The sequence below is a fragment of the Nanorana parkeri genome, unplaced genomic scaffold, assembly GCF_000935625.1.
Source record: "Nanorana parkeri isolate BGI_ZX_2015 unplaced genomic scaffold, ASM93562v1 scaffold464, whole genome shotgun sequence".
Taxonomy (NCBI): Eukaryota; Metazoa; Chordata; class Amphibia; order Anura; family Dicroglossidae; genus Nanorana; species Nanorana parkeri.
The window spans coordinates 946,558-969,567 of NW_017306732.1; the positions used below are offsets into that span (position 1 = coordinate 946,558).

The window sequence follows — 23,010 nt, forward strand, 5'->3', positions numbered from 1 at the left end:
ATTTCATTGATTCCTGTCATTCAGGGCACTACCCGGATCCCCATACACTTTTTATGGCCAATAAATTGCATATAAGGCTTCAAAATGGGGACCTTTAATTTTCTGAGTTCTACCCCCATAGACTTGCATTGAGTTCTAAGTTCGAGTTAGAACTTTTTCCATGTTCGAAAGTTCGAGTTAGAACCGAACACGGGGGTGTTCGGCTCATCACTAGTTGTTACACATTAAAAAACCATGGATCCTTATGATGTCAAAACAAAACTCAGTACTAATAACAAAACCTTTCTAACTCTGAAAATCAGCAGATGTGTCATAGGAACATATTTAAACCAATGAGCCAGTACACATCTTTGCACTGTGCTGCATTTAACCCCTTCGTGACGGGAGACGTACACTGTACGTCCAGCCACAAAGGGACCAAATGACTTGTCACGTACACTGTACGTGACGAGTTATTTGCTGCTTTAGAGGGCTGTTAATCGCTGAGAATCAGCTTTTAACATTCATTAATGGATGCCCTTACTACAGAGGCATTCATTAATGAAAGGGTTAACCTTTTTCAGACACCCGATACCTTAATATCGGGTGTCTGAGAGTCAAAGCAAAGCGGACACAGATGCCGGCTTTTGCCGGCATTCTGACAGCTCGTATAGATCGAGAGATATCTCTCTCAAGCTATACTGGCTTTTTTTTTTTTCTTTCATGAATAGATACAAAATGTGTCTATTCCTACAATGTATCTATTCCTGGAAGAAGAATGTTTGTTTGCTGATCGTTGTTGCAACAATCAGAAAACATTTAGTAACAGCTGAATCCTGAACTGCTGCAGGATCAGTGTCACTAACTTATTATCGGCTGTTCTGAAGTTTGAAGCAGCCTGATAATAACCAAAAATTTATTAATTTATCATGCAGTAACAGTGAGATTAATTCACAAAATCTGCTTGATATAATTAAATAAATAAAATAACATTTTTAAGTTTAAAAAAAAAGTGAAAAGTGTAAAAAAAAAAAAAAATTGTGAAAAGTGTAAAAAAAATAAAAAAATGTGTAAAAAATAAAATAAAATAAGGGACAAATAAATGAATGTATTTATTGCATTTTTTTAGCTGTGCTGGTTTTGTAAAAAAAATACTACAAATCAAAACTGGGAAAAAAGTGTTTTTTTTTAACGGTTTTTTCCTCTTTTTTTATATTTTATTTGTCCTAAGTGAGGCGTTAGACGCACATATGTGATATAAATATGTAGCCCTATCTGTCCTCTAAAAAACAATATATAATATGTGTGGGTGCACTTTGTAAGAAAGTATATTACTGACGTGGAAGAATCACACAGCAAAAATGTCAAAAGTGTGTCAGTCATTTACGAACAGAAACTAAAAACAAGCTCAGTCATGAAGGGGTTAAATAACAATTTTTCTGTACATTTGTATGCATTTGAGGCCTAGAAGCCTTTGACAACACATGAAAAAGCAGGAATAATGCATTTTCATGCAACTCTAGACCCTGGTAAAAGCTAATAAAAAACATTATTTGCAGTCGATACAGTACAAAGTAACAGTGTCGATTTTTGATCGTATGATCATCTGAAATCACCATTTTATAGACATCCAGGTGTATCAAAAGAATTTACTTTCAACATGTTCTCTAGGGCCATTATAAATAAACCAAAACTGCCCTCTCTGCTCTGTATTTGCAATCCCCATGTTTAATAAAGACAGCGGCAGCTGCCAAAAGAAAAGAGGTTTAGAGTGACAAACTCAGAAGTTAAATCTTAAAAATACATTCAAGTACATTAACTATTAACAAAAATGTATCTTATTTGTGTATCACTCGGCGGTAGATACTCAAATCATCTCTGAATTGGTGTTGACACTGTCATTCCATCTGGAGGGTAGCTACATTTGTTCCCCATGGTCCCTGTGTGTGTTGCAATGTAGCCACAACACAACCACTACAAGCTCACATTTAGTTTGCTCATTTGTATCAAAGTCATAGTCCATCATAGGAGCAATCCTGGTGTGGTGGCTACTTTAAAACACACACAGGGGGAAATATTGTAGCCACCCTCCAGTGTCAGCATGAATTCAGAGATGATTTGAGGATATACAGCAGAGTGATACACAAATAAGATACATTTTTGTTAATACTTACAGTACTTGAATGTATTTTTAAGATTTAACTCCTGAGTTTAGTGTCACTTTAAATGCACACAGCGTGATCATATTCCTCAACGCAAGACACTGAAATCCAGGTAGTAGATTCCTCCCAAAGACAACAAGTATGTCACTGCTGGGAATCAATGCTAATTGTCCAAACCAAAAAAATATCGTGCATGAAAACACATATTAACCTCCCTGGCAGTATGATTATGTCAGGAATTTTGTACCAAAAGCGGTACAATAGTTTGATACATAAGTGTAATCATAGCAGATTACATTGTATTGTGTGTATTCTATGTACATTACAACTTTTCACTTTTGAATTTCCCGCCTGCTGTGACGCCCGAAAACAAAACTAAAAGTCAGATGCCGGCTTTTAGCTTCATTTTCGGGCCGCGTACAGCAGAGGACGCCGCGGGCTCGCAGGGACAAGGTGAGTGTCACTTTTCTCTGCAGCCCCGAGTCAGACTCGGGATTACCGCCAGGGAGGTTAAAGCATCCGAAAACATGTGTAAACATGCTATAATGCATGATAAGACACACGTGAAAAATGGACAAAAGCAGACATGGATAAATGTGAACCTAGCCTGAATGTTAAAGATGTACAAGGTTACAAGGTATATTTGCATGTTCTTGATACAATATGGTTAAATTAATAAAACAGAAAAAAAAATAATACTACTATAAATCTATAGTTTGTAAGCTGGAGACGTTTTAAAAATTTTATAAATAGAATACTCTCAGGACTGATTTTCATAGTGTAGACACTACTAATTAATTACCCTACACTATTTACCAATATTAACCATGTATTGGCTTGGTGGTTAGCCTATTGCCTTGCAGCAAAATATATTTTCTCAGTTTCTTCTGGCCAAATGGGGTTCTATTTCTGTACTGGTGACAAGCCAAAATGTGGAATTTGTTTTCACTTTCAGTGCTAACACTGAACACCAGGACAAATAGGGAGCGTGAATCTCCCTAACGGGAACACAAACAGCAATACAAACCTGACAGGTGTTCTAATCCCTCTCCACTCTATCCACAACTAAAAAAAAGGTTTGGCTTCAGTTGCACATGTCACAGTTGCATATGAAATATTCTCTTGGAAGCCCTGTTTGCTTTGTAGAAAAACATATTCATCACAGATATTTTTATTGCTCTTTGTGCATGACTATCTATCTATCTATCTATCTATCTATCTATCTATCTATCTATCTATCTATCTATCTATCTATTGTTTTTAGTAAAATTATTTATAGCAGTTAATAAGGGCTCATTCACACTAGCTCCACAGTAAAACACGCTACTACCACGTGGCTAGTGTCCACTAGGTGGCAGCGATGAGCCATGCTGCCACGCATTGTTACAAAACAACAAATGATAAAGTCCACTTAATCGAACAAATCATCATTCATGTTGCAATAATTATAACCTGCTTATACTCATTGCAACTTGTATGATGATTTGTCCGATTAAATGGACTTTATTGTTTGAATATTTTCCACTGATTGCTGGTGATTCCTGTTCATTTGCGGTTTGATGTGCACGGCACCATCCGTGAGTATCACTGCGAGCACCATCATTGTGATTTGGGACGGAGACGCTGTGAGGAGTGCAGGGGGACGTATTAGACTTTAATATTGTTACAAAACAAGGCACTGTTTACTTTTTATAACTTTATTGCCAGTGTCTAAAGTGTACACTCCATTCAAGGTCTTCTCACAGCAGCTCAGTGTGCTACACTGCGGTGACCTCTGGTGCTATTCGGTGCACTGCAGGAAATGCAGCATGTTTGCATTTTTCTGCATCACACATCACACCAGCTTTGTGGTGTGAACAGGGCACATAGAAAATAATGATTTTCTATGTGTCTTAGCAGTGACCTGTGTTGATCCGGTATGAAAAAATGCAGGTCACTGCTGTAATGTGAACAGGCCCAATATGTACGTTTCAAAAAAATATAGCAGGCTGGAATGCAATTAAAGCCAATTTAGATCAAACAAAAGCCTGTGGCTTATGATTTAAACAAACCCAACTAGACAAATGTATAAATATATATACAGTAACTGAAACTGATTTAAAAAAAATTTACTCAACGTATCTTGCAAACATCTTTCCAGAATACACTTTAATGTGTAATTGTTTAAGTGTAACCTATGTCAGGTTCTAATTAAATTCCTCTTAAAAATACTCAAGGTGATTGTAAAATTTAACTGTACTCAACTGTTAATGGTAGCATTTTCTGACAATACAATATTTTCCAAGCTGCTTACCAGAGATTGTGTTTAACAAAGTCACGAAATGACATTACAGGAGGGTAGCCCTGGTCACCTATTACCAACCTATTATATAGGAATCTGAGTACAGAATTACATCTACCCATAATACTTCTCATTAGTTAAATTTTGATACTTGATGTTTTGGTTAATCTAAGTGATACGAACATGTATGGAATAGACACATACAAACTTGGTTAAACAAAGCTGTTTTTGTTGTATTAGGAATTTTGTAGCGGTCCCAATTGTCAATGCCAAAATAAAAGAACTGCATATCTGATGCAAGCTCAAAGTATATGCAAATAAATGTTTTATATAATGTTGTATAAAAGCACATAGCCAGCCAGATTTTTAGCTAATGCTCAGTCACTGTCTTTTGTTATGTGGAGGTGGAAGAGGCCTCCCTTAAGAGATGAGTTTTCAAGGATTGCCTAAAGGTGGACAGAGTAGGAGATAAGTGGACAGCTAGGGGTAGGGAGTTGCAGAGGATGGGAGACACTTTGTAAAAATTCTGGAGGCCAGCATGGGAGGAGGTGACAAGAGGCCTGGAGATCAGGAGGTCTTGGGAGGAGCAAAGGGGGCGGTTTGGGTGATGTATGTTGGAGCAGAATTGTAGATGTCTTTGTAGGTTTTTGTTAGTATTTTGAGTTTTATACGCTGGGCAAATGGGAGCCAGTGGAGTGATTGGCAGAGGGGGCTGGTGCACGCTGGTTGGTTGGTAGGGTAGAGGAGTCTGGCAGGAGCATTTATGATAGACTGAATGGGGGATAGCCTGTTTAGTGGTAGGCCAACAAGGAGGGAGTTACAGTGGAGGTGGGATTTTACAAGGGAGGGAATTAGAAGCTTTGCAGTGTCATTTGTTAAAAAGGGCACATTTTGGAAATGTTGTGGAGGCTTAGTCAGCAATATTTAGATAGTGATTGGATGTGGCGCTGAAAGGAAGGCTCAGAATCAAGGATTATGCGGAGCACCCTGGCTTGATGGGAGGGGTTAATGGTAATGGACCCGGAGAGAAGGAAATATTATAAGCTTAGTTTCGGACAGATTTAGTTTGAGAAAGTGGTGTGACATCCATGTTGATATGTCAGTGAGTAGATTAGTGATGTATGAGGAGATAGAAGGAGTGAGCTGAGGGGTGAAGAGATATATTTGGGTGTCATCGGCATAGAGATGGTATAGGAAGCCATAGCAGGAAAGGATGAAGTAGAGTTGTAGGTGACACCGAAGGTGCACTGGGATAGGTAGGAGGTAAAACCATGAGAGAACAGAGTCTTGGAGGCCAAGGGATTAGAGCTTATTGAGGTGGAGCGGGTGGTCAACTGTATCAAAAGAAGCAGAAAGGTGCAGGTGTATGAGTACAGAGTAGTGACCATGGTTTTAGCAGTTAGTAGATTGTTAGTAAGTTTTAGAAGGGCAGTTTCTGCGGTGTGTTGTGGATGAAAGCCAGATTGAAAGGGGTCAACGAGGTTGTTAGCAGTCAGGTGGCGGCGTAGGAGGTTGTAGACCAGCCGTTCAAGAGGTTTGAAGGTTAATGGGAGGTAAATGTTTTAAAATAGGGTTCACCAATGCTTGTGTTAGAGGGGTAGGGGCGATACCAGTAGAAAGGCAGAGGTTGAAGATGTGAGTAAAAGATTTTAGAATAGAGCTAGAGGGTGACCGGAGTAGTTATGAGGGGATGGGGTCCAGGGGTAGGTAGTTATGTGGGTGTATGATAAAAGAGTAGCAACTTTGTCTGCGGTAGCCGGATCAAATGAAGAGAGTATTGAATGTGGTGGTAGACAAGATGTATTCAGAGTGGTAGATGTCTGAACAGTGGCAGCCTCATGGCAAAATGTGTTAATCTTGCTTTTGAAGTGATTGGCAATCTCCTGGGCAGTGAATGAGTTGTGTGGAGCAGGCGGCGGGAGACGAAGTAGGGAGTTAAAGGCAGAAAAGAGTTGATGGGGACTCGTTGAAAGTGTATTTATTATAACAATCTTCAATATAATTTTTCTAATGCAATGGTATTGGCCTCTTGCAGTCCCCATACAGCAAACTCGTATCGGGGGAGGGGTGGTGAAGCAGCACAAGAAGCCAATAAGTTGTTCTGCAGTGCAAAGTACATGTTGATAGGAAGAGAGAGCAAAGTGACAGAAAGATGAGCTTAATAGTCTGCTGATGCTCCTTCCACTGTGCAGGCATGGAGTGGGGGTGGGAAGAGGACCTCTAAGTGTTACAGAATGGCGTTAGAGGAAAATCAGGTCTTCTACCCTGCCAGACAAGGCTGTGCTATGTGACTGTACTGTGGAAATCTGATAACTAAATGGATACAAATACATATCTATTTGCAGGTAAAACAACTCTTATAAATGTATTTTATCTGGATATATAACTGTTTGCTGGGAGTTATGCTTTACAGGACTATCTAACTATATAGCTAGCTATTATACTATTTTATTAACAGTATGGGAGAAAAGAAGAGAGAAGGGCGCCCACCCTAGTGTAGATGGTTTTTAATAATGTGAGCTAAAGTACACGGTAAAAACATACTCACAATGACAATCAGTAAAATCATATGAGACGGCCGCCCAGGAGAGAAACACCGCTGTGTCTTTTTTTCTGTATTCTGACACGAGCATGTCAGAATAGAAAAAAAAACTTCTCCTCACAGGTTGTTGTCATTTTTTGGATTTGGTGCAGGTGTGGGGGCTCTGTCTGCACAGTAGCATAATTTGCTCACAGAGCCATTCACAACATCTGTGAATGGAGAGAACGCAGTGGCAGAGGAACACAAGTGTGGTGATGTCTCTGCACTTGTAGTCCATTCATGCTTCCATCTGTCCCGTAACTGAAAGTACATGCTTGTGTATGGACAGGGTCTTGGAGGAACATTCTGCAAGAGCCTGATTGTGGTGGCAATGCTTTGCAGGCTCAAATTTAGCTGTACTATGGCTTTAATTGTTTAAAGCATTTGTTCAACACAAGTTAAGCAATGACAAATGTTGGGTGTGTTGTTATTTTTTTAGGCTGGGGATACACTGGCCATTTTAAAGTGGAACTAACCTCCAAAAGTAGAGATTTGCTATGTTAGAAGGAACATATGGAAATATTAATTGTGCCTAAATAGTTCCCTGAAACATGTACCCTTTGTCTGAAATACCTCATGAAAATTAGCAGTGCACTTCCTGGTATATGAGGGTTCCTAGGCAGTCCTGTGCCTACAGCCTCATAGTTATATAGCCTCTGACTGCCTCTCAGGAGAGTTGTAGCTATTTTTTTTTTGAAAAGTACTTTTTATTAAGTTTTCAATAGGAGAGTTGTAGCTATAGACTGTTCAGTAGACTGCCAGCAAATAGTTAAATCTCTTAGTAGCAAGAGATTCAGATCCCCATTGTAACCCAATTGTCTTAATTTATTAGAAGAAGTTTAGATCATATTATAGGCAACATTGATGCCAAAAGCCAAAAAAATCCCTAACAGTTCATAGGTTATTCTAGAAACAATTTAATGGAACAAGTCCTTATTATTGGTATAAGAATTAAATTAGATTTTGCTTATAACATTACTTTATTTGAAGCCAACAAATGCAAAGTATCAATTCATTATATAGATATTGTATTTAACATCAACAGCCATGTTAACATGGGTTTGGCTTTCTCTTGTAAATAAAACTTTCTAGAAGCTAGCGGGAGAGATCATAGGCATTTTGTACCATATCCTGTTTCGCCTCACAGACAGCTCATTCATCTTTGAATTGAGTGTGGCCAGTTCTATAAGTCTGCCTATTTTCTGTCTCATTTCTCTTACTAACCTTTACATGAAATAAAATCTGAAATCATTTTCACATTTGAAGTCAAAGGGGCTGTTAAAACCATTTCCCTCCTTATGTTTGTTGTTGGAAAAGGCTGAGGTTTTGTTACTCAAAAGGGACTTTGTGTAAACCATGTAGGAACATTCTCTCACTAAGGATTAAAATGCATTTAGTAGTTATTTTTGGTTCCAAGTCTAAAGGAAGAAGATAAAAACACACTCAATGTAGACTAAAACAAACATCAGTAGTGTTCACATAAGCATAAGAAAATACATATATTGAGACCTAACTGTTAGCAAACCTCACACATACAGGGGCATAAAAAGTAACATAAAAGCAAATATTACGATGAAACTCAATTATCTACACTGAAAAATAAACCTTAGAAAACAAGTTGCTCTAGTTTTATAGAAATATCAAAAATGAAAAAAGAAATTGTTAGCTTTGTTGGAAATGTAGCTAAAATGTATAAGCAATATACAGTACATATAAAAGACAATGCATTTAGGATGCAGATGTCTCCATCTGACCTTATTCAATGTACCTGTGTAGTTTTTAATTTTTCACAAATGTTTAATTAAAGCCCAATTGAACTTTCAGTTTAAGTCAGTCAAAATACATTCCAGTTCAACCAAAACAAAAGGTGTGCAAAGTCTTACAGGTTTTTTTAGAAAGCAGCTAAATTCTAAGTAGAAAAGCATTTCCCCTGAAGCTTGTTCTCTGTGTGGAAGCAGTGGCCTCTTTGCAGAGGTCCAACACACCTTCTGCTGAGTCTGAGCTTGAGCTATTCATTCAGCAGGGAGGGAGTGTAAGCATTGTTAATACCAGACTAGTGGGGGATAGGCTTTTCTACTCAGGTTGACTGTAAGACTTATTCCACCTCTTGTTTTCCTGTACCTGGTATATACTTAACTTATTTTAACTGAAAGTTTCATTGGGTTTTAATAGAACATTTCTGAAATGCAATATACAGATACTTTGAAAAGGCTTAGACCACATCATCTCCACCTTTGAATAATGTCAAACCTTGCGCCACTGCTCCAATCAAGTCAAGCATCAGCTGACATCTGTGTGATCAGATCTAATATAAAATTGGTAATAAAAGTCGCTAAGTCAATTAATCGGCAAAGTATCAGATACAACTGATACTAGCCGTGAAACAATGTGATACAATGTGAAAAGAATAACAATAAACAAAACGAATGTGTGTATCATACACCTCAGTGCAAATAATATATTGCTACAAAAATGTCCATACTCATGAATCTTCAACAGTCCGTTATGAAATAGAAAATATAAAAGTGGATGAAAGGTAATCTCAGTCTACTGTGACCATCACCAGAGAAGTCTTATGGAATGCACATCACCTTTAGCAGAGACCCACCAGGGTCTGTATGCGCTGTTCCTCTGATTAAAACCAGGTAGAGGAAGCACCTGATGCCGAACACCTCCCAGTGATTTCCCCCTCTCAGGTACAAACTCCTTTTGCCAGCCTCAGGAGTTGAAAGCAGTCAATTCGACCAAGTGGACCATGCATCAAATAAAAAGTGGAAACTCGTAGTGAAGATGGTTTTAAAAAGGATAATATATTTTATTAAAAAACTACTCACATTCCATTGGTAAAAAATAATCTTCTAATAACAACTCGGTAAGCAGTCACACACCCTGTGTTCGATCGTTCAGCTCCTATGCTCCACCCTATGTATGTTACGTCACGGGGCGTGACTTCATCAGGGGTGTGGAGACAGGAGCTGAACCCAGTTATATGCTGGCATGGTCTTTTAAATGTATATTGGCTTTACATTTTAGCTATATTTCCAACAAAGTTACCAAACACAATAAAAGTGATCAAGCAAGAAATAAAAATTCTCATTTAATTAATTTATGCTGATAAAGTACAGATAAAAAAAGTGATACCTTCTGATACTTCCTCTTAGAGGAATAAAAAAGGTGGCCTGACAGACACTGAACAGTTGAAGCACATGTCATTTGGAATCATTTAGAATTCTGTTATTTCAATTTTAAGTGATCAGAGCACTATGTGTATGACATAAGTTCAAATCAGCAGAAAAGTGAATTTTAAGTCAGCAGGAGGCAATACCTCACTTTAGCACATGTTGTTTCGGTATGGCACCCTGAAGATTACTCATGCATGATGGAAAAACATTTGTGCAAGAAAAAATATAAAATATTGCTTTAAAGGTTGAATTTGTTGCATTATAATTAACTGTAAAACATATCACAAGCACACTGATTTAATTTTAGTAATGGATGAAATACATGCATGTGTAAGAGGATATCAAAATGTCTGTTATGTACCATATACTCCCACTACTGATAAAACAACAGTGGGATTGTGTATTCTTAGCCCATTGCCGATTCAAATAGGAAAGGTGCCTTCATAAATTTGTCAGAATGCCATGAGTATGGAGGTAAAGCTAACAAATTACTTCCTATGTGTGCTGTATTTATCTGGAAACCAAGCAATTTCAACCTCATACTGTAACATGATAGTAATATTCAGAAAGTATAAGATGTATTATTGTCATTAGCACAGTGATGTACTGAACAGCTTTCAGTGAAAGTGACCATAGCTGTGAAAGTTTCATCTGAACTATAGAATTGATATTTTATGTACTTTCACTTTTACTGCTAGACACAGCCAAACTTTTGAACATCATCTGCTTACATTGGAAAGGTATATGTCATTGGCAAGGTGTATGTAGGAATGGACCATACCTGAAAATCCATTGTGCCTATTGATTTGGAATTAAAGGCAATTTGGTCAAAATATTGGTCTTCCCAATCTGATTTCCTAATGTTTTCATACTAGTAAATAATAATAATTATAAATAATAACAGTAGTAGTATAATGTTTTGTCTTCGACTATTGAATCCTTCAAAATAGTTTTTTTTGTGTTACATTATTCAAATAATAATGAGAACAGTTAGGCACCTCTGTGAACCATCTGCATTACATTTAAAGTATATAAAAACTCAATATCTAAAGTAAAAGCTGTGTAATAGTGTATGAAGTGTTTTCTAAATGTAAACAAAGACTTTTTCATCAATCCCAAACTTTTTCCTCGAAACAACATACTGGTTAGTATTTTTTAAGCAGGCACATTTTTCTAACCACAAAGGTTAAGCTAACATGTAATATCCTGAATTCTATCTCCTTTGGTGAAAAAATAGTTTCAACTTTCCTTCATCTGGGAATTTCACTTATTTTCTGACCAATAAATTTCCTATTTATGTTCCTTTACTCAATGTCCTCAACACACTTCAAATCAGTTTATGTCATTTATTGTGCTCTGTGTCTTGATATTTAGATTTCTAAAATACTGCCTGACAAAAATCGGTTAGGGAAAATTACAAGTGTAGTGAAAACATACATTGGCTTGATTGTATAGTCACACTTACACAAGGAGTGTTTGTATTGTGTTAATTATATTTATCAAGGTATTCAAACTACTCAGAAACATCAACATATGAAGTCATTTCTTTTAGATAATTCTAAATTGCAATATAAAATGTTTATTTTTTTATACTGAAGTCTATTTTGCCTAAAAGGCTACTAAGCAGGTACTGGTTGGAGGGGTGTTAAACGAGTTGCATTAGCATAACCCAAATTTACCCCTAAACATCTCTCTCCCCCTTTAGATGTCCTATTAATTTTACTTTGTTCCTGTAGTGAGACACTTTTTTTTAGCTCCATGTGATGTCATACCCAGCAGACTTCTAGAATTCTTGCAGGGGTATTGCCCGGAACCTACCAATGTAACCACAAGACCAGAGCTACATCTCCCAAGAGTCCTTTCCCTATGCACAGTGTATGGGCAGGACATTGGAATTTTAAGCAGCAGCATTGTTTCAGTACAAAATAAATTCATATCCAGCTTTTAAAGTAAGGTACACATGGAAGGACTTTACCCAATACAAAAACAAACGTTTCCCAGCACACTTACCAGGTAGCCTGCAAGCAAAATGAGTGAATTTGCCATTTGTTTCACTTGTTAGATTGTGCATTCAGGCAACCTTGACCTTTGAGCTCAGCTTGCATCGCTTTGGAAGTTTTCCTTGGTTTTTTTGTCTACCATTGGCTTCATCGTTCTTTTCAAACTGTAGTTGATTTTACCTTTGCAGTCACATCCAGGGTGGGTACACTCCCATGGACCCAATTTAGTTCTCTGGTTCCTGTTCTGCGTTGAACACACAATGATACCAAACAGCAGAGTAACTACTTTCTCCATTTAAATAGGCTGACATGATTGAAAACACACATGATACTAATTACTTGAAACAGTATGACACATCACTATATATATAATTCCATTATCTAAAAAAATGTTCAGGGGTACTGACAAATCTGTGCAGGACATTTTAGTGTATCTTTATAGAATAAGCAGTTCATCTCTTTTTATACTTTGCTTTACTATTGGACATATCAAACGCATGCAGGTTTACACGAGACAATTGCTTTTAATGTCATCACTTTTCAGTTGGAATGAAACATTGTTTTAATGAGCTGCAAGGGTATCTACACATTTGTTCATGTCTGTACAGTACATATACATAGTCTTAAAAATACTATACTTACTATACTGTTATACTATACTGTACTATACTGTATAGTATTTGTTACTGTTTGGTAACACTAAACACTTTGGTAACAGCACCTACAGTTACTGTTGGAGCTATACTGTTAAAGAAGAAGTCTTTCTTGAAGTTGCAAAGGCTTGTTAAATCCCCAGGGTACCCAATGCACATTTCAGTTGGTCCCATTCAAATCTGTGCAGGGGTTTTCAAATAAAACCCCTGCAGATTGAAGACCAGTTTATGGAAGGGGAATGGGGGAATGGGTGAATTACAGCCAGCACTGAATTCACCTCAGCCTCCTAATTCTGAAGCCCTCTGGCTCATTTGCCACCTACTTAGACCCCCCCCCAACACTCCTCTGAAAGCTGCCAGGTGGAGCATCTTCAGCTCTGCCATGCAGCCCTGCGTCATTTCTGCTCTTCTCTGCTGATTCTATAAAGTAACAGGAAATACTGAGCCTGGACCATTGCCAGCTATTCAGGAGATAGAAAGTGGAGTAGCAACTGTTAGCTTGTATTGTCATTGACTAGAGAAGGGTGCCATCATTCAGAGAAAAACACAAGCATGCAACAACACAAGCAAGCTAATACAGCTGTCCAGGAGAGACTAGTGTAGCAACTGGCTTGTGTTGTTGTGGGCTTGTGTTTTTGTGAACTCCCACTGCCAGTCAGAAATGCCATATCCTTTGTCCAGAATTGTCAAGTAGTGGTGGCAGAAGGGACTGTGAACTAAATGACAATGCTGTTCAGCAACCCGTGAACAGTTAGAATGGGACCATGGGTGATGTGCACTGCATCCCTCGGAATGGGATGGAATGGGGCGGGGGTGTAGTTGGTTAAGAAGTTTCTTCATCTTCTGTCAAGACTGCATCTTTAAGGGGATGCAGCTATTTGTGATACTTTTTTAGAATGTAGATAGGCAGGAATGATTCTCAAGCAGACAGCCCAGCCCTTGCACCAGTGCTGCTGAATCTTTACAAGTGTGAAGCATAGGGATTTACACAATGCAGATGGTCAATGCAACGCTTTTGTCTAAAGCTATTTTTTGCTTTGCATAGCCTACATACTTAAGACATTTGCAGAAATGAAAAATTTTTGCAGGTTTTAACAAATTCAAGGTGAAAGTTTAAATACTAGCTACATTCTGCTGCCTATGTTCACATTCAGCAGTTTGTTCAGCCTTCCCTGTATCTAAAACAGTTTTTTCCCTTCCAGACAAAGAACTAAGAAAATTGTCGATGTAGCCTTATTCAATATAAAGGGTTATGGCACGCTTAGCATATGTAGTTTTACAAATTCACACTCTGTTTAGATCTATTTAAAAAACAAAACAGTAATTCCTATTTTTAAGGAAAGAACACCACTTCTGTGAAAGACTATAGGTTGAGTTGATATGTTGGTGCTATATAAATCCTGTATTATAATAATAATAATAATAATAATAATATAAACTAGATATAAGTAAAATGGTCTCATAATGCGTACACTGCAAATTTAAAAAAGAACAGTTTTCTGTTTTATAACTCATCCAGAAGAAAAAAAAAGTGCTTTCCTTTTTTTTTTATCTACAAAGGGACATTGCTTTTTTAGGTTTTTGTAATTAAGGGGTTTTAATCAGGAGGGCAAGAGGAGCACTTCACATTTAAACCAATGTTTAAACCAATGTTAAACCAACTCTTCTATGATGTTAAACATTAGAACAGTACGTACAATCTGCATCACCCATATTGATATTGTCTACATTTGTCCTCAAATGAACTTTATTATGGACTCAATGATTTTCAGTTTCGCCCCTGGCACAGGGTCACATAACTGTGGCACAGGTGGCATGTTAACACACTGGGCTGATTTGCTAAATTAGTTTAGAATCTTCACACAAAAATTGTGTAAATATTCACTACAATTATCCAATCATGTGAAAAGCAAATTTCTGTTTACTCATTTCATCTGCAATTGACTGAATAATTGAAGTGAATATTCACACAATGTGTGTCTGTTTATTCTTAACCTCTTTAGTTTATCAACCTAAACGATTAGTAAACTATTTTTTTTTAAAGAAACCTTACCAATATGGCTCTAAATTGCTGCCCTGTTTTAAAATGACCAATTTTGTTAACTACTGTGGAAAGGTTTCAATTATTTCTTTGTAGACAGGAATCTTAGCTTGTTGCTCTATTTTTGTATGACCCACTTTGTGAATTAAGGTGCTTACATTTATCTGGAGTTTTTTGTCTACGATCGTGTTTTCGTCTGAAAATTGGCCAGTTGATGGGAAGTGCACAACCTCAATTACTGTACAACTGGCAGATTTTTGTATTTCAAGCAGGCTAGAAATGGGTTTGTGGCGTGGAACAACAAAAATCTCAAGATGAAAACTGCACATGCTCAAACGAAAACTTGTTCTTTCAATCAATGAAAATCAGCCAGTGAGTGGTGCTGACAAACCTTAAATGTGAACCACATTGGTCTGTGCATGATGGGCTAGTTGAATGAAAATTGAACGAGGTTGAGATGTCTGAACAAAGAAAGTTGTACAATGGTTGTAAGGTGTATGGCCTCCTTTAGCCTGTAACAATGTCAGTTATTTGCATTGTGATATGGAACTGCTACTAGGTTGCTACTCGGTTTTGGTATGATACTACCTGCGAACTCCTTTGGAATGTTGTCAGTTCTTTCTTTTGTAAATAGAAGCCCCGACTTGCTGCATTGTTTTGGTTAGTATGTCCCACTGTATGAGCACTTCTGGAAAGGTGTAAATCCCTTATGGTAGCTGGACAAAAAGGTCACAGCTTTTTTCTCAACTGCATTATGTATACCCAGTAACCCTATAGATTATTGGGTATACAGACTGGCCCAAACTGGCCATGTCTGCCTTACAAAAAAAAAGTAACTTTTACATACAATCAATTATCAATTGATGATTGAAAAAAGCTCATCTTCATTTATTCCCTACGCTAAATTAATGTTATCTTTGCTAAAGGAAATTTCACTTAGCTTAGTGAATGAACTGAAATTGTACTGACTTCAATCATCCAATCACATGCAAGCAAAAATCCTGTTGCTTTTTTAAAATTCCTAAACATGATTGGGTATTCTGTGCAAAAGGAATTTTCCCTTTGTTTCACCTCATTTACTAAAATAAGTGTACATTCTCTTTAAAAGGGAGCATTCTGATTTTACTTTAGCAAATCAGGATTACTATAATTATATAATTATTTTTATGAACGCCTCACATATAAATAGCCCCAAAGTGTATTTTCATTTGTCTTCATCATAATTCTAAATAGAATTGCATTTCAAAAGAAGTACATACATTAATTTCACATCCTTTACGACGTTTCAAGATTTTTAGAAATTTCTATCTATGAATTTTAGAACCATGCAAATATTTTAAACCAGTTAAATATATGTACTTTATACAGACAGACAAGATTAATTTCTGCACATTTTATAGTATGAGTGGGGGTAGTGATGGTGTTAAGTAAACTTCAGTTGCAAGTCTGCTAGGGATTTCTATTTTCCAAGTTGTTCCCTTACAGTACAGTGTCCTCTTTCATTCTTACCTTTCCTCTGCCTGTGTCTGAAACCACTTTTATAGCATAAACGTTTTAGCTGTTCTACTATTATTTCCAGTTGCTCTTGTGAAATCTTAGTAAACGAATGAATTTTTTTTCTTTCCCGTTTGAAGTGAAAACTACTTCTTCCTTTACCTGGAAGCTATGTCTGGATTTGTGGTTTTGCTGTTTACCCACTGTCATACAAGGCTGCCAGAATGTTTTCATTTCTAAGCCATATAAATTCACAGTTAATCATTGGCTGTATTTAGGGCTCACTCCTGGAATTTTCTTTTTCCTTTCAGTTGAAAGAGACAAGGACTTTTCACACCAACGACGGCACTATAAGGAATTCCGATTTGACCTCACTCAAATCCCACGTGGGGAAGCCGTCACAGCAGCAGAATTCCGCATCTACAAGGATCGAAGCAACAATCGCTTTGGGAATGAAACTTTAAAGATTAGTATTTATCAGATCATCAAGGAAAATTCAAATAGGTAGTATGTTAATACATTTTTTATATGTGTATAATAGCCAAAGTGAAAGATAAAAATGTATAAAGTGCATGTAAAGAGAAGTATATAAATGTTAACAAAAACATCACATCTGTGTGTTGATGTAACTAACACATTTCTTAAAGATAAACATATATATTGTATAATTATTGAATTAATTCTAATGTCAATGGTTGTCCATCAATCTAGGCTTTTACAAGATGTGGCTGTCAGTTTGAAGTATGAGGAGACAATTAGTCATTGTTCTGGGTGGCAGTCCAGGGTAGGTGAAGCAATTTGTGCTAGTAAGGGTTTGTAGTTGGTTATCATGCTGGAGAAGGTAAGAGGGGGTACAACATGCAACATGCAAGTATCAATTCGGGAGAATAATGGGTGCCTGTCAGTGTAGGTGACCATTTGTCTGGCGATTGTGAAGATGTGGCTGTCCTTGGGTGGTGTGACAGTAACTGTCAATCTAATGCTGGGCACACACCTTACAACCATGGCAAGACTTTTGTCTTGCCATGGTTGTAAGGTAATTAAAAACATTTACGATCTGCCTATCTTGGACAGGCAGATCGTACTTGCGATGATCACAAGCCCACCCCGCTGAGGGGCAGGCTTTCCGATGACCGCAATGCTGAACGGGCAGTGTGGCATTTATCTTATGAACATGCCACACACCCGTCGACAATCGTACGATTCTCGTCGGGTTTTTTGAACATGTTCCAAAGATAAAAGTCGTGCGACCTTACAGTAGCAGAGGTCGCACGCCTTCCACACACCTTGCGATAATCGTATGATCGCGGGATTTCCTGCGATTATCGTACGATTATCGCAAGGTGTGTGGGCACCTTAAAGGGAGTGTAGGTGGCTGTCATTCCATGTAAGAAGCAGTGGGATTAGACTTTAATTCGGGTGGGGCTAACTGCAGCTGCATGTATGTCAGTCATGGTGGAGTGGTTGTGCAGCTGGCCATCATTTAGCTGTATTCCATTTTGGTTTAAACAATAAGATTGTGATGCAGAGATTCATATAATTAAAATAATTATTTGGTTAGAATGTACAAGTGTGAACATGTTTTCCAGATTGCACAGAGTATATAAATATATTAATTACATATTTGATGTAGGGAAAGTGGTCCGGAAAATAGCCATTTTGTACCTACATACGGGTTTATCATGGCATGGGGTGGAATGCAGATATGGCTAAAATTAGGGATGCACGATACTCGAGTACGAGTTCCGATATTTATATTTCGATACTCACCAGTACAGAGTATCGGTACTTCCGGTAGCATGGAGCTGGCTTCCCTGGCAATCAGGAAGCCAGGTAGCATGTCATTACCCACTGCTTGGTTTCTTGATTGCTCAGGAAGCCAGCTCCATGCTGTTTTGCCGGCTCACTGCTGATTGGCCAGGAAGCCAGCTTACCAGCCAATCAGCATCAAGCCGGCCACACAAATCTGATAATATGGTGAAGCAACCTCCACCTTGCAGACACCCTATTCCCCTCACATTACACCCATATCCATGATCAGGAGCAGTCATCACTGTACCACAGATGTCCCTCGGCCAGCCGGGCAGACACTGCTCTCCAAGCCGCTTTACCTCTCCTGAATCTGCCAACATCTGAGTCTCATGAGATGTACAAATGCCGCCTGACTCCGGTGTGTACAGTGCCTGCATCGCCTGCGTGTTCCCTCATGGCACTGCCTGTCAGAGGAAATCTCCCTCTGACCGGAAGTTTTGCCATCGGGGAAAGTATCAGAGCATTTGGGCAAGTACGAGTACTTGCCCAAATACTCGGTATCGGCACCGATACTGATACTTGTATCGGTATCAGTGCATCTCTAGCTACAATATTAGATATTGTAAGCTAAATGCTCTGTAAGGTGGAATGTAGGACACACTGTCCCTGTGGTTATATAATTCTTCTCCACCATGGCAGCTTGTTCTGTAATCTGGAATGGCCAGAGTGGTTGTAACATTCAGTTCTACCATAGTAAGAGGTATGAGCATTCAATTGGCTTCAGGGCATTACAACCACACTAACCACGTGTGCTTTTAGGTGAAATGCAGAGTGCTGTGATGTATTGATGCACTAAGTGGGATACTCTGGATTCATACTTACATACATGCATACATACATGCATACATACTCTGGATTCTGAAGGCAGTGTGTAAGGTAGACTTTCTTACAGGTAAATTACAAAGTTTCTGTTCATGTTCAATGTGCCAATGCTGTTACAGCACAAGCACAATAACAGTGAATACTCAATTTGGCTCAGCAATGCAGCAGAGTTTTCTTATCCCCTCTCAGCGCCCACAGCAGCACCACAGAGCCAGTCCACGAAACATCTGGGTTAGGGCTTTTGGGAGTTTTTGAATATTAGGAGGTGCCTATGTAAACCAGAAATGACATAGGGTGCTTGCAAATTCTCACTTCACAGCTGGTATTACAAAATTAAGATTTGGGACCCTGTAATGACATAGTGGGGGCAGAAAAGAAAACTATCTATTGAATGGGGAAAACTAAGAGAAAAATTCTTGCCAGGGTAATGCTCATCAAAGGAGGAGGGACGCATGAGGTACATTTTAGGTTTACTAGGGGATAACCTTAATTTAGTCTAAGATGTCAACTAACAAAAAGCAGTAGTCTTTCCAGGAAAGTTGTATTGTTCTCATTTATATTTTTATGTGCTAGTATGGGTGCATCTTTGTAAATGTAAATAGCTGTTTCATCTACAGTAAGTAATGCTTTGTTTCAGGTTTACTGGTCATTGCAAGCCTTTATACCATTCTTCTATGTGATAGCTTTGCAAGTCTGCACTTTTCAAACCACAGGCTATCCTTTCCTTTGCTTTCTGTTCTTGTTCAAGTCATTTCTATATGGTTTTCTTTTTTTGTATTCAGGTCAAAAGTTTAAATATTTTAGGTAACAGGAGTATATACTTGGAGCGATCTTGAGTAAACTAAGAATTCAATCCCAGCTTCTGTTTGACTTTTCAATTGCTACTTTGGATTAAGTGGTTGGCTTAAGACCAGATAAAGTTTTATTCTGCAGCACCCACAAGTTTTATTTTTAGGCAGGCATAGTTACAACAAAAGCAGTTTATCATGGCAGCCACTGCTATATTAAATGTGTTACACATAGATGCCAATGAGATTTCACTTTCTAAGCTACTGGAAGAATGTAAGGGAGAAAATGTTTACTATGGGAAGCATAGACAGTTCTTATGGGTGCTTATGAGGCTTTTTTTTTTACCATTGTGCACTTTAACTCCAATCCAAGGATTTAAGACTTATTTGCTAACCGGGTTTGAAAGAGTATTTTTCCAAGGTTCAGATTTATATTTATGGTCTGTAATTTCATAGTCATTACTGACTTCTAAAATGATAAAAATACTAACTATAATTATTAGTGTTTTTGGTAAGCCTTAATATATTGGGGTCTATTCACTAAGCTGCCGAAGGATTTAGGCGTAGCTTCGGCTGATCCTTTGGCTAGCTTTGGCCCCAGGAGCCCTTCGGTTCAGTAAAACCAAAGGGCTGCTGTACGGGCTATTCACTATAGCCCGTACAGCTCCCGAAGTCGGCAGAGGGGCTCAGTCGAGCTGAAGGCATATGCTTCGGCTCGACTGACCTGAGGTAAAAGCCGAAGCTGGCCGAACAGCCTGCTACTGACTGCTGGCTCCGGCCACTTGCACAGACAAATCAGCGTCCCTGGTTACCAGGTAACCAGGGACGCTGATCTCCAGACAGCCCAACTCTCCTGGATGCTCTGGGAGTCTCCCGCTATTAGATAGCGGCTCCCGCCCGCCTGGGAGAGAAACACTTTCTCTGGGAAAGTTTTACCCTGCTGTCTTTTTTTTCTTCTTCTGACATCGGAGCAACAGAGGTACCTGGCAGAATAGCCGAGCCGAATGCCGCTCGGCGGCATTTGGCTATTCACTCACTGCTGTTCGGCATCTATGAGAATAGGCCGAACAGCAGCAAGTAGCCTGCTGGAGGTTCGGCTCAGCCGATCCAGATGTTGGATCGGCTGAGTCGAACTCCTTCTGCACTTCGGGTCGGCCGAACATGCTGAGCATGTTCGGCCGACCCGAAGCCACGCGAAGCAAGCCACACGGCCGACCCGAAACCACACGAAGTGAATAACCGGGTCGGTTATTCACTCAGCTGCCTACGGCCCCATATCTAATCTGTAATTAAGCAGTAGAGATCAGTGAATCGGTCTGTGTTTGATTCGTTGAGGGTTAAGTGAATCCTGTTTAAAATTCAGTGAACCTGAACTTAGCGGTGAATCTCATTAAAGACCATGTGAGGCAAATCTAGTTAGTAGATTCTGGCCATGTTCAGGGCAAATAGGCAAACTAATTTAAAAAAGGCATGGGAAGCTGGACACTGCCATGTGGGATATGCATCAATGCAATAAATGCTTGAATACCGTATATTACTATTTAGGTGACTATGAAAGCAACATTGAAAATACACAATTCCTGTAAATGACATGCTTGGGGAATTCCCTAAAGCTGTAAGTGATGTAAAAGGAGAACTATGAGGTGAGTGCTTTTCACTCACCTCATAGTTCTAGCCGACCTGTGACAATGAGACACAATGTCACAGGTCGGCTTAGTAGACTGGGAGGTGAGCCAACACATACCGTGACAGGGGAGGGGCTGGATTCCCCGCTCCAATCCGCCAGCGCTGACTGGCGGAACAGACAGGGAGGGGGTGGGTACAGCTGGCTCTGCCTCTAGATAGGCAGAGCCAGCTGTCAGTCACGCAGCTGGGCGGATCCAGACATAATTGTCGGGATCCGCTTCAGCTGCGGCGTCTCAGTATACCACGAGCAGCAGCTAGCAGTATACTGCGGCGTCTCAGTATACCGCGAGCTACAGCTTGCGGTATACTGAACCTAGGGTGACGGGAAGACGCTAGTTTGTGTCCTCCCGTTACCCTAAGGAGAACTATGGGGAAAAGCCTTAACCCCATAGTTCTCCTTTAAGGAAAAGGACAATTTTCTCTGACAGCATACACTAGCAGCGTATATTTTACAATGAGCTTGGCTTACATGAATCAGCAGCACCTCAGTCGGATTCATTTCAGTTTTTAAAGAGTTTTTTTACAGGTATTTTTTAGCAGCAACACATGCTTTTTCCTTTCCTTTTTTTATAAAGCAGTAATATGTCTGCTTTGACTAGCAGATAGAAATTGGCCAGTAGTTTAGTGAGCTTGTTCCTGTTCTGGATGATGCAAAACTGTGCTGCTGCTGGCCAATTTATATCAAACTTTCATTAGGAATTAAGAGACTGCAAATGATACAGCAGTATAAAATTAGCCAGCAGCAGTACATTTTAATAAGAAAGAATAGGCCAAAGTGTACTAGAGACTAGGCATGGGCTCGAAACATAGGCAGTTTGTGTGTTCACCGAACACATGAACTGTCAGGGCATTCAGTGGCTTGTTTGCCCATTGAGCTCCCCGCAAGGCACTGCGCCTTGTGAAACCCTGATTGGCTAAAGCCTTGCACCTGACCAAAGGTCAGGTGCAAGACTTTGCCCAGTCAGGGCCCAGTACTCTGTAAGAGCCATGATTGGGCAAAGTCATGATGACTTTGCTTAATCATTGCTCATCTGTCAGATGTCGTACTACTGTAAACAGTTGGGCGGAGCTAGCTGTCACCGCTAGCTCTGCCCAATTGTTTATATATTGCCGGCATCTGTCAAAATGCCATTCTGCGGCAGGCAACCCTGGAAAAGCACCCTGCAAGTGCCGAGTGTATGTTGCCCGGTATCGCAGGGAGGGGGTCTGCCTGCTCGTCCCCCCGCCTTTTCCTGCCCTGCCGGGCCTGTGCTCGGTTCAAGGGTCTGTTAGGGAATTTTAGGGGGACCCATTTTTGGGGGTGGAGTTCTTCCTTAAAATTCCTACAAGACCTTAAGGGCCTGGTATGACTTTGAGGGGGAACCCCACACACTTTTTTTTGTTTTGTTACATGGGGTCACTCCTAAAATTCCTACCAGACCTAAAGGGTCTGGTATTGTTTGGAAGGGGAAAAAAAAGGGTCATTTTTTTCTTTACAAATGTCATTTTTGCTGCAGCAGGTTCTATACATTGTAAAGATGTACCACATT

At 39.2% G+C, this 23,010-nt stretch overlaps 1 protein-coding gene across 3 annotated transcripts in view; it reads left to right on the forward strand.

The window, feature by feature from the left end:
* BMP5 (bone morphogenetic protein 5) overlaps nucleotides 1–23,010 on the forward strand; it is a 95,633-nt gene that overhangs the window by 43,629 nt on the left and 28,994 nt on the right. For all 3 annotated transcript variants that reach the window (XM_018560548.1, XM_018560550.1, XM_018560549.1), the window contains one exon: nucleotides 16,685–16,877. In XM_018560548.1, coding sequence (XP_018416050.1) covers nucleotides 16,685–16,877 — 193 coding nt within the window. The remainder of the gene's footprint in view (nucleotides 1–16,684; nucleotides 16,878–23,010) is intronic.